The 12,543-nt window shown below is 40.5% G+C and overlaps 1 protein-coding gene across 1 annotated transcript in view; it reads left to right on the forward strand.

The window, feature by feature from the left end:
* Positions 1-12,543, forward strand: part of LOC139764912 (uncharacterized) — a 567,165-nt gene that overhangs the window by 138,892 nt on the left and 415,730 nt on the right. The window contains exon 9 of the mRNA XM_071691991.1: positions 311-478. Coding sequence (XP_071548092.1) covers positions 311-478 — 168 coding nt within the window. The remainder of the gene's footprint in view (positions 1-310; positions 479-12,543) is intronic.

Here is a 12,543-nt window from a genome sequence, read left to right on the forward strand (position 1 = left end):
GTTGGATAGAAGTGCCTATGTCAATGTGAAAGGCCATGTGCATGTTCGCACATCAGAAATAAGTTGATAATCTGTGTGGTAGAACTGAGAGGCTGAATGCATGTATTTTTCCTTTTGTAAATGGGAATGGAGTTGAAGATGATGATTGGATAAAAAGATATTGCTGAAGGATTTATTAAGGCAACTTATCTTCTCTGAAAGAGAGGTGATATGTCTTTTTTGTGTTTATCCCATTTATAACTTCACCTTCCATAGCTTTGAATCTTAACTGATATGCACTAATACTGATAAACATTTCAATCAATAATAGATACATGCAGAACAAACAGAGCAGTACTTAATCAACAAACGTCTGACAGAAGTGATAACTGTAAGAGAAGCAGCAAATATGATTGGAAATGAATTGAATCCTGATTCTAGACCACAAGATGCATCACCAGAGTATAGGAAATCACTTGCCCAAGGCCTCTTCTTCAAGGTACAGTACTATAAATCACTGCTGTTTAGATTCATTATAAATCCAACCTTGAAGGAATATATATTTTTATTTCATGATGTCACCTCTTGATATTTGCAGGAAGTATGTAATTACCTATTTGTAATTATTTATTTGCACTGCATGGTAAGGGAATTTAACACTCATGGACCCTTATCTCTTGAACAGTCTGTACAATCATAAAACTTGAATCTCTGTATCTTGCCTGCATTAACTGCAAGATACATCATGTTCCAGTCATTCACCAGTCTTATGCTGTGAAATACTTCTTTTCATCTTTTGTAACAAGTTTCATGCTCATTTTCAAGTTATACTCTCTCACTGCCTTGTCCCTACTTCTATCAGGAACTGATCACTATCTACATCATTTGTCCGTTATAAAAGCTTCAAAGTTGTTGCGAGATCATCACCCAGTCTTCTCTCTTATAGTGTTGGCAAATTTGAATCCTTTACCTGTTGTTACTCAGCTTGCTTAATTCTGGTACCTACTTTGTTGCTCTCTTCTGGACCTTCTTTATGATCTCTGTTTTCTTTAGGTGCAGCAACCAAATTTGAGAAGCATATTTTGATTTTGGCCTTATGTATGATATGAGCAGCTCTAAATATTTCATTATCATATGCTTGAAAACTTTTCTAATGTTTGCCGGTAGGGAGTTTGTCTCCTGAAGTATTCTCCTAATGTGGGACTCTTACACCAGGTTAGGGATAACATCATTTTCTAAGTCCTTCTCACACTTACACCAGGTTAGGGATAACATCATTTTCTAAGTCCTTCTCACACTGAATCCTGTAGCTTATTATCTGCTAAGTGATAATGATATTTCGGCCTTTATTCACACTGTCCCATCCTCGTTACTTTAAATTTTCTCAGGCTGGATTTCAATCATATATCAGACCAACTTTAGAGTCTTTTTAGGTCCTTTTGTAAGCTGATTCTCTTTGCTTTTCCCTTCTCTTGTGACCTTTGCATCATTTGCAAACATATTTAAGTGAGAGTCCATACCTTCAGGTAAATCATTTACATAGATCAAGAAGAATAATGGTCCCAGAACAGAACCCTGTGGCACTCTGCTGTTTAACTCAACAAATTAGGGAAGATTCTTGTAACATGAGTACTCTGTTTGCTTCCAGTGAAATAACCTTATTCCCATTGGAGGAGTTTACCTTGTATTCTTGCCTGGTGATCCAGCTTGTTTATCACCCTCTCATGCAGTATAATGTCAAATGCTTGCTGGCAGTCCTGATAAAAGTAATCTACCCAGTCTTCCCCTTTGTCTGAGACTGAGATTACTCTATTGCGAAGCTCTGAGAGGTTTGTTACACATGATCTTTCCCTAAAACTGTGTTTTTCTGATTTAGGTAATTTATTCTCAGCAGAGTCATGCACTAGTTTTCTAATTATGTTTTCCAGACCCTATATGCTCCATACTCATTAGTGAGACTATAGTTCAGTGCCTTTTCCCAGTCTCCTTTGTAATTGATAGATATGACCTTTGCTCCTTTCCATCCCCTTGGCAATTTGTTCATCACCAGTGACATTTTGAAAAGTATTTCAAGTGGTTTATCTGGAATATCTGCTCTCATCTTTGGCAAATATGGTGAAATTGTTTTAGAACCATAAGCATAATATGGGTTGAGACCTTTTAGTATTCTTTTGATATTTTTCCCAGACATCTCAGATGTGGATCAGGTGTTTGCCTTAAGAATGTGTAGAACTATTTATAGAAAAAGGATTTTTGTGGCATTTATAGATCTGGAGAAGGCATGTGAAATGGATGATAGAGATTTGAGTAGTGAACTTCAGAAACTGGGAACTTAATTTGGGAGTGTGTGTGAAAGGAGGAAGTTGAAGATAAATGTGAATGAAATTAAGGTTATTATGATTAGCAGTGCAGAAGGACAGGTTAGTATGGGTATGAGTCTGAATAGAGAAAATTTGTAAGAAGTGGACATGGCATCAAATGGGACTAGGAAAGTGGAAGTGAGCCACAGGGTGGATGAGGGGAGAAAGATTCTGGGAGCATTGAGGAAAGTGTGGAAAGATATGTCATTATCTGGGAGAGCAAAAATGGGTATGTTTGAAGGTATAGTAGTCCCATTGATGTTGTATGGATACAAGGCATGGGCTATAGCTGAGGATGTGTGGAGAAAGGTGCATGTGTTGGAAATGAAATGCTTGAGGACAATATGTGGTGCAAGGTGGTTATTTTTTTTTTTTTATTATACTTTGTCGCTGTCTCCCGCGTTTGCGAGGTAGCGCAAGGAAACAGACGAAAGAAATGGCCCAACCCCCCCCCATACACATGTATATACATACGTCCACACACGCAAATATACATACCTACACAGCTTTCCATGGTTTACCCCAGACGCTTCACATGCCTTGCTTCAATCCACTGACAGCACGTCAACCCCGGTATACCACATCGCTCCAATTCACTCTATTCCTTGCCCTCCTTTCACCCTCCTGCATGTTCAGGCCCCGATCACACAAAATCTTTTTCACTCCATCTTTCCACCTCCAATTTGGTCTCCCTCTTCTCCTTGTTCCCTCCACCTCCGACACATATATCCTCTTGGTCAATCTTTCCTCACTCATCCTCTCCATGTGCCCAAACCACTTCAAAACACCCTCTTCTGCTCTCTCAACCACGCTCTTTTTATTTCCACACATCTCTCTTACCCTTACGTTACTCACTCGATCAAACCACCTCACACCACACATTGTCCTCAAACATCTCATTTCCAGCACATCCATCCTCCTGCGCACAACTCTATCCATAGCCCATGCCTCGCAACCATACAACATTGTTGGAACCACTATTCCTTCAAACATACCCATTTTTGCTTTCCGAGATAATGTTCTCGACTTCCACACATTTTTCAAGGCCCCCAGGATTTTCGCCCCCTCCCCCACCCTATGATCCACTTCCGCTTCCATGGTTCCATCCGCTGCCAGATCCACTCCCAGATATCTATAACACTTCACTTCCTCCAGTTTCTCTCCATTCAAACTCACCTCCCAATTGACTTGACCCTCAACCCTACTGTACGTAATAACCTTGCTCTTATTCACATTTACTCTTAACTTTCTTCTTCCACACACTTTTCCAAACTCAGTCACCAGCTTCTGCAGTTTCTCACATGAATCATCAGCTGTATCATCAGCGAACAACAACTGACTCACATCCCAAGCTCTCTCATCCCCAACAGACTTCATACTTGCCCCTCTTTCCAAAACTCTTGCATTCACCTCCCTAACAACCCCATCCATAAACAAATTAAACAACCATGGAGACATCACACACCCCTGCCGCAAACCTACATTCACTGAGAACCAATCACTTTCCTCTCTTCCTACACGTACACATGCCTTACATCCTCGATAAAAACTTTTCACTGCTTCTAACAACTTTCCTCCCACACCATATATTCTTAATACCTTCCACAGAGCATCTCTATCAACTCTATCATATGCCTTCTCCAGATCCATAAATGCTACATACAAATCCATTTGCTTTTCTAAGTATTTCTCACATACATTCTTCAAAGCAAACACCTGATCCACACATCCTCTACCACTTCTGAAACCACACTGCTCTTCCCCAATCTGATGCTCTGTACATGCCTTCACCCTCTCAATCAATACCCTCCCATATAATTTACCAGGAATACTCAACAAACTTATACCTCTGTAATTTGAGCACTCACTCTTATCCCCTTTGCCTTTGTACAATGGCACTATGCACGCATTCCGCCAATCCTCAGGCACCTCACCATGAGTCAAACATACATTAAATAACCTTACCAACCAGTCAACAATACAGTCACCCCCTTTTTTAACAAATTCCACTGCAATACCATCCAAACCTGCTGCCTTGCCGGCTTTCATCTTCCGCAAAGCTTTCACTACCTCCTCTCTGTTTCCCAAATCATTTTCCCTAACCCTCTCACTTTGCACACCACCTCGACCAAAACACCCTATATCTGCCACTCTATCATCAAACACATTCAACAAACCATCAAAATACTCACTCCATCTCCTTCTCACATCACCACTACTTGTTATCACCTCCCCATTTGCGCCCTTCACTGAAGTTCCCATTTGCTCCCTTGTCTTACGCACTTTATTTACCTCCTTCCAGAACATCTTTTTATTCTCCCTAAAATTTAATGATACTCTCTCACCCCAACTCTCATTTGCCCTTTTTTTCACCTCTTGCACCTTTCTCTTGACCTCCTGTCTCTTTCTTTTATACATCTCCCACTCAATTTCATTTTTTCCCTGCAAAAATCGTCCAAAAGCCTCTCTCTTCTCTTTCACTAATACTCTTACTTCTTCATCCCACCACTCACTACCCTTTCTAATCAACCCACCTCCCACTCTTCTCATGCCACAAGCATCTTTTGTGCAATCCATCACTGATTCCCTAAATACATCCCATTCCTCCCCCACTCCCCTTACTTCCATTGTTCTCACCTTTTTCCATTCTGTACTCAGTCTCTCCTGGTACTTCCTCACACAGGTCTTCTTCTCAAGCTCACTTACTCTCACCACCCTCTTCACCCCAACATTCACTCTTCTTTTCTGAAAACCCATACAAATCTTCACCTTAGCCTCCACAAGATAATGATCAGACATCCCTCCAGTTGCACCTCTCAGCACATTAACATCCAAAAGTCTCTCTTTCGCACGCCTGTCAATTAACACGTAATCCAATAACGCTCTCTGGCCATCTCTCCTACTTACATAAGTATACTTATGTATATCTCGCTTTTTAAACCAGGTATTCCCAATCATCAGTCCTTTTTCAGCACATAAATCTACAAGCTCTTCACCATTTCCATTTACAACACTGAACACCCCATGTATACCAATTATTCCCTCAACTGCCACATTACTCACCTTTGCATTCAAATCACCCATCACTATGACCCGGTCTCGTGCATCAAAACCACTAACACACTCATTCAGCTGCTCCCAAAACACTTGCCTCTCTTGATCTTTCTTCTCATGCCCAGGTGCATATGCACCAATAATCACCCACCTCTCTCCATCAACTTTCAGTTTTACCCATATTAATCGAGAATTTACTTTCTTACACTCTATCACATACTCCACAACTCCTGTTTCAGGAGTATTGCTACTCCTTCCCTTGCTCTTGTCCTCTCACTAACCCCTGACTTTACTCCCCAGACATTCCCAAACCACTCTTCCCCTTTACCCTTGAGCTTCGTTTCACTCAGAGCCAAAACATCCAGGTTCCTTTCCTCAAACATACTACCTATCTCTCCTTTTTTCACATCTTGGTTACATCCACACACATTTAGGCACCCCACTCTGAGCCTTCGAGGAGGATGAGCACTCCCCGCGTGACTCCTTCTTCTGTTTCCCATTTTAGAAAGTTAATACAAGGAAGGGAGGATTTCTGGCCCCCCGCTCCCGTCCCCTCTAGTCGCTTTCTACGACACGCGAGGAATACGTGGGAAGTATTCTTTCACCCCTATCCCCAGGGATAATATACATATATATCTACATATACACATACACACCCATACACATACATACGCACATATACACACACACACACATACATATATATACATATGAGAAATGTAAGAAACAATTTAGAAAACTGAAACTTCTCGCTTGAAATGAATGAAAAAAAGGAATGTCACATAATGGTTCAACCTCTGGCTATGGAAAAAAGGAAATGTATAATTTATTTACACAGACGTCAATAGCAGTGCAATAGCGGTGCAAGGTGGTGTGATCAATTAATAAAAGGGTAAGAGAGAGATGTGTAATAAGAAAAGTGTAGTTGAGAAAACTGAAGATGATGTGATGAAATGATTTCGATATAAGGAGAGGTTGACAAAGAGGATATATGTGTTAGAAGTGGGGAGGGGGGGGATAAGGTGAACGGGAAGACCCAACTGTAGATGAGTTTACATGAGTTTATATGAGAAAGATAGACAGCATAAGGCCTGATTACCCACAACTTGGTTGTCTGCTATTAAAAAAAAAGATAGATAAATAAAACATGATTTTGACTGGACAGGAAAATGTATTTCCACTCAGCAGTTTTTTAAGCTATCACCGACTCCCCGCTGCTGCAACTTAGCCTTCTAGTGTCACTGTTACCATTGTTGCTTATACAGTTTATTTCTAGCGTTTTTCTCAGAGTATACCTGAATGTATAAGATATTTGTTTAAATGACTTTTAAAGGTATTTATAGTCTTAGCATTCACTACATCTGACAGTAACTTACTCCAGTGCTCAACACTCCTATAGGAAAAGAAGCTTTTTCCCATGTCCGTACTACATCTTTTAGTTTTGAGTTTTATTCCATTTGACCTGGTAACCGTATTTTCTTGTACTTCAAAAAGATGCTCATGATTAACTTCATTGAACTTGTTCAAAATTTTGAACATTTGGATTCATTTACCATGAAGTCTACGTTTCTTAAGGGAGAAGAGATCCAACCATTTTAGCCTCTCTTTGTATCCCATATTTATAAGGGATGGGATCAGTTTTGTCATGCATCTTTGCACTTGCCATAATTTTTCCTCACTTTTTTTATAGTTTGGGGACCAAAACTGGACTGCATGTTCAAGTTGTGGTCTTGCTATAAAATTATACGGTGTGAGAATTGTTTCTGTTGTCTTGTAATTTATGTCCCTGGCTATGAAACCTAAGATTTGGTTGCATTTTTACTTGCTGCTTTACACTGTTTAGTGTATTTCAGATTGTTGCTAATGATAACTCTAAGGTCCTTTTCTTCACATACTTTAGTTAGATAGTTTCCGAATTATTTCTAGTCATAACGTATATTCTTGTCTCCAAAGTGCATAACTTTACACTTGTCTACAGTAAGTTTCATTTGCCATCTGTCTAACCACACTGCTAGCATGTTAAGATCTCTTTGAATCATTTTGCAGTCCTGCCTGTTTACAGCTCTTCCTCCTAGTTTAGTATCGTCAGCAGACTTGTACATCTTGGATATGGGAGCAAGTTCTAGGTCATTAATGTATATCATGAAAAGAATTGGACCTAGGTCCGACCCTTGTGGCACACCACTCATTATGTTTAGCCAATCTGAGGCTTCTTTTAATACTCCATGCTGCTTTCTTCTGATAAGCCAGTCTCTGATCCATGTACAGAGTTCTTCAGCGATTCTGTGTGCTTTTAAGTTTATTTGAAAATCTCTTGTGAGGTACTTTATCAAAAGCCTTTTGGAAATCTAAATGTGCTACCTCAGACGGTAATTTTTCATCCCAATTCTGATAAATAACATTAAAAGATTTCAGAAAATTTGTCAGGCAGGATATTCTATTGCAGAAACCATGTTGATTGTACTGTATAATTTGTGTTCTAGAAATGTGACAACTTTATCTCATATTATTTTTTCCATCATTTTACCTAACACTGATGTAAGGCTAACTGGGCAGTAGTTCAAGACTTACTTTTTGTCTCCTTTTTTTTATTTAGCAGTAACACTTGCTAGTTTCCAGTCTGTTGGCACTCAGTCATCCAATAGAGATTTGTTGAATATTTTTATTATGGGGTTTATCAGCTGTCATCTGATTTCCATTAAAAATCTTGGAGCTAAGTTATTTGGGCTGTTGTTTTTGTAAGGATTTATTGGTGCAGGTATTTAAGTACTTCAGAGCATAAGTCTATTTAGTTTTTTAAACATATTTGCCATTTCCTGCATTAGCGATGTAATACCTAGAATAGAGGACTAAGCCTCAGAGGGAATATCCTCACTTGGCCCCATTCTCTGTTCCCTGTTTTGGAAAATTAATAAAAGGGCGGGAAGGATTTCCAGCCCCCCACTCCCTTCCCTTCTAGTTGCCTTTTACAACATGCAGAAGTATTTTTTCTCACCTATCCCCAGGGATAACTCTGTTTAGTGTACTTGGAAAATTGTATGGGAGGGCATTTATTGAGAGGGTGAAGGCATGTACAGAGCATCAGATTGGTTAGGAGCTGTGTGGCTTCAGAAGTGGATCAGGTGTTTACTTTGAAGAATGTATGTGCGAAAAACTTAGAAAATTCAGAAGGATTTGTGTTTGGTAGTTTTTGGATCTGTAGAAGGCATATGACAGGGTTGATAGAGATGCTTTATGGAAGGTCTTAAGAATATATGATGTGAGAGGTAAGCTGCTAGAAGCAGTTAAAAGTTTTTATCAAAGGTTTAAGGCATGTGTACAAGTAAGAAGAAAGAAGAATGATTGGTTCCCAGTGAAGGTTGGTTTGCAGCAGAGGTCTGTGATGTCACCATGGTTATTTATTTTGTTTATGAATGGGGTGGTTAGGGAGGTAAATACAAGAGTTTTGGGGAGAGGGTCCAGTATGCAGCCTGTTGGGGATGAGAAGGCCTGCGAAGTGAGTCAGTTTTTTTTTGCCAATGATACAACTCTAGTGGATGATTCAAGTGAGAAACTGCCAAAGTTGGTGACTGAGTTTGGAAAAGTGTGTGAAAGGAGAAAGTTGAGAGAAAATGTGAATAAGAGCAAGGTTATTAGGTTAATTAGGGTTGAGGGATAAGTGAATTGGGATGTAAGTTTGAATGAAGAAAAATTGGAGGAAGTGAAATATTTTAGATATCTGGGAGTGGTCTTAGCAGTGAATGGAACCTTGAAAGCAGAAAGGAGTCACAAGGTGGGGGAGGGGGTGAAGACCCATGAAGCGATGAAGAATATATGAAAGGAGAGGACATTGTCTCGGAGAGCGAAAATGGATATATGTGAAAGAATAGTAGTTCCAGCAGTGTTATGTGGTTACGAAGGATTGGCTTTAGATAGGCTTGTACACAAGAGGGTGGATGTGTTGGAAATGAGATGTTTGAGGACAGTATGTGGTGTGTGGTGGTTTTGATTGAGTAAATAATGAAAGGATAAGAGAGATGTGTGGAAATAAAAAGAGTGTGGTTGAGAGAGCAGAACTAGGTGTGTTGAAATGGTTTGGACATATGAAGAGAATGAGTGAGGAAAGATTGACAAAGAGGATATATGTGTCAGAGGTAGAGGGAACAAGGAGAAGCAGGAGACCAAACTGGAGGTGGAAGAATGGAGTGAAAAAGATTTTAAGTGATCAGGGCCTGAACATACAAGAGGGTGAGAGGCGTGCAAGGAATAGGGGGAATTGGAACAATGTGGTATACTGGGGTGGATGTGCTGTCAGTGGAGTGAACCAGGTCATGTGAAGCATCTGGGGTAAACCATGGAAAGGTGTGTAGGGCCTGGATATGGAAAGGAAACTGTGGTTTTGATGCATTACGTGTGACAGTTAGAGAATGAGTATGAACGAATGTGGACTTTTTTGTCTGTTTTCCTGGCGCTCCCTTGCTCAAATGGGTGGTAGTGATGCTGTTTCCTGTGGAGCGGATTCACGCCGGGAATGAATGAAAGCAAGCAAGTATGAATATGTATATGTGTATATATATGTATGTGTCTGTGTGTGTGCATGTATATGTATGTATATGTTGATATGAATATGTGCATGTATGGCATTTATATGTATATATGTGTATATAAGTGGATGGGCCATTCTTTGTCTGTTTCCTTGTGCTACCACACTGATGTGGGAAACATCAATTAAGTATAATAAAAGAATATATGTATATACATTAGCATATTACTGGGAAGATGTGCTGAAGATGAAGCAAGATAAGGTTCAGTAATTTCAAGAGAATCAGTCTGTCCTGGTTGTCTTAGCTTTTTGATGCTTAATATTTGGTGAAGTAAACCTTTTACATCATATGTTTTAATTTAATGAAAGTATTTTCCTTATTTTCAGTAATTTAAGAATATTTTTATGGTACACATGAATTGATGTATATGACTGTCATATACATCTGTTGGGGATGAGAGAGCTTGGGAAGTGAGTCAGTTGTTGTTCGCTGATGATACAGCGCTGGTGGCTGATTCATGTGAGAAACTGCAGAAGCTGGTGACTGAGTTTGGTAAAGTGTGTGAAAGAAGAAAGTTAAGAGTAAATGTGAATAAGAGCAAGGTAATTAGGTACAGTAGGGTTGAGGGTCAAGTCAATTGGGAGGTAAGTTTGAATGGAGAAAAACTGGAGGAAGTAAAGTGTTTTAGATATCTGGGAGTGGATCTGGCAGCGGATGGAACCATGTTAGCGGAAGTGGATCATAGGGTGGGGGAGGGGGCGAAAATCCTGGGAGCCTTGAAGAATGTGTGGAAGTCGAGAACATTATCTCGGAAAGCAAAAATGGGTATGTTTGAAGGAATAGTGGTTCCAACAATGTTGTATGGTTGCGAGGCATGGGCTATGGATAGAGTTGTGCGCAGGAGGATGGATGTGCTGGAAATGAGATGTTTGAGGACAATGTGTGGTGTGAGGTGGTTTGATCGAGTAAGTAACGTAAGGGTAAGAGAGATGTGTGGAAATAAAAAGAGCGTGGTTGAGAGAGCAGAAGAGGGTGTTTTGAAATGGTTTGGGCACATGGAGAGAATGAGTGAGGAAAGATTGACCAAGAGGATATATGTGTCGGAGGTGGAGGGAACGAGGAGAAGAGGGAGACCAAATTGGAGGTGGAAAGATGGAGTGAAAAAGATTTTGTGTGATCGGGGTCTGAACATGCAGGAGGGTGAAAGGAGGGCAAGGAATAGAGTGAATTGGATCGATGTGGTATACCGGGGTTGACGTGCTGTCAGTGGATTGAATCAGGGCATGTGAAGCGTCTGGGGTAAACCATGGAAAGCTGTGTAGGTATGTATATTTGCGTGTGTGGACGTATGTATATACATGTGTATGGGGGTGAGTTGGGCCATTTCTTTTGTCTGTTTCCTTGCGCTACCTCGCAAACGCGGGAGACAGCGACAAAGCAAAAAAAAAAAAAAAAAAGATGTCATAGAAGGCACCTAAAGGGGACGGGAGCGGGGGGCCAGAAACCCTCCCCTCCTTGTATTTTAACTTTCTAAAAGGGGAAACAGAAGAAGGAGTCACGCGAGGAGTGCTCATCCTCCTCGAAGGCTCAGATTGGGGTGTCTAAATGTGTGTGGATGTAACCAAGATGAGAAAAAAGGAAAGATAGGTAGTATGTTTGAGGAAAGGAACCTGGATGTTTTGGCTCTGAGTGAAACGAAGCTAAAGGGTAAAGGGGAAGAGTGGTTTGGGAATGTCTTGGGAGTAAAGTCAGGGGTTAGTGAGAGGACAAGAGCAAGGGAAGGAGTAGCACTACTCCTGAATCAGGAGTTGTGGGAGTATGTGATAGAGTGTAAGAAAGTAAATTCTAGATTGATATGGGTAAAACTGAAAGTTGATGGAGAGAGATGGGTGATTATTGGTGCATATGCACCTGGGCATGAGAAGAAAGATCATGAGAGGCAAGTGTTTTGGGAGCAGCTGAATGAGTGTGTAAGTGGTTTTGATGCACAAGACCGGGTTATAGTGATGGGTGATTTGAATGCAAAGGTGAGTAATGTGGCAGTTGAGGGAATAATTGGTATACATGGAGTGTTCAGTGTTGTAAATGAAAATGGTGAAGAGCTTGCAGATTTATGTGCTGAAAAAGGACTGGTGATTGGGAATACTTGGTTTAAAAAGCGAGATATACATAAGTATACGTATGTAAGTAGGAGAGATGGCCAGAGAGCGTTATTGGATTACGTGTTAATTGATAGACGCACGAAAGAGAGACTTTTGGATGTTAATGTGCTGAAAGGAGCAACTGGAGGGATGTCTGATCATTACCTTGTGGAGGCGAAGGTGAAGATTTGTGGGGGTTTTCAGAAAAGAAGAGAGAATGTTGGGGTGAAGAGAGTGGTGAGAGTAAGTGAGCTTGGGAAGGAGACTTGGGTGAGGAAGTACCAGGAGAGACTGAGTATAGAATGGAAAAAGGTGAGAACAAAGGAGGTAAGGGGAGTGGGGGAGGAATGGGATGTACTTAGGGAATCAATGATGGCTTGCGCAAAAGATGCTTGTGGCATGACAAGGGTGGGAGGTGGGTTGATTAGAAGGGGTAGTGAGTGGTGAAATGAAGGAGTAAGATTATTAGTGAAAGAGAAGAGAGAG

The sequence above is a fragment of the Panulirus ornatus genome, chromosome 4 (assembly GCF_036320965.1).
Source record: "Panulirus ornatus isolate Po-2019 chromosome 4, ASM3632096v1, whole genome shotgun sequence".
NCBI lineage: Eukaryota > Metazoa > Arthropoda > Malacostraca > Decapoda > Palinuridae > Panulirus > Panulirus ornatus.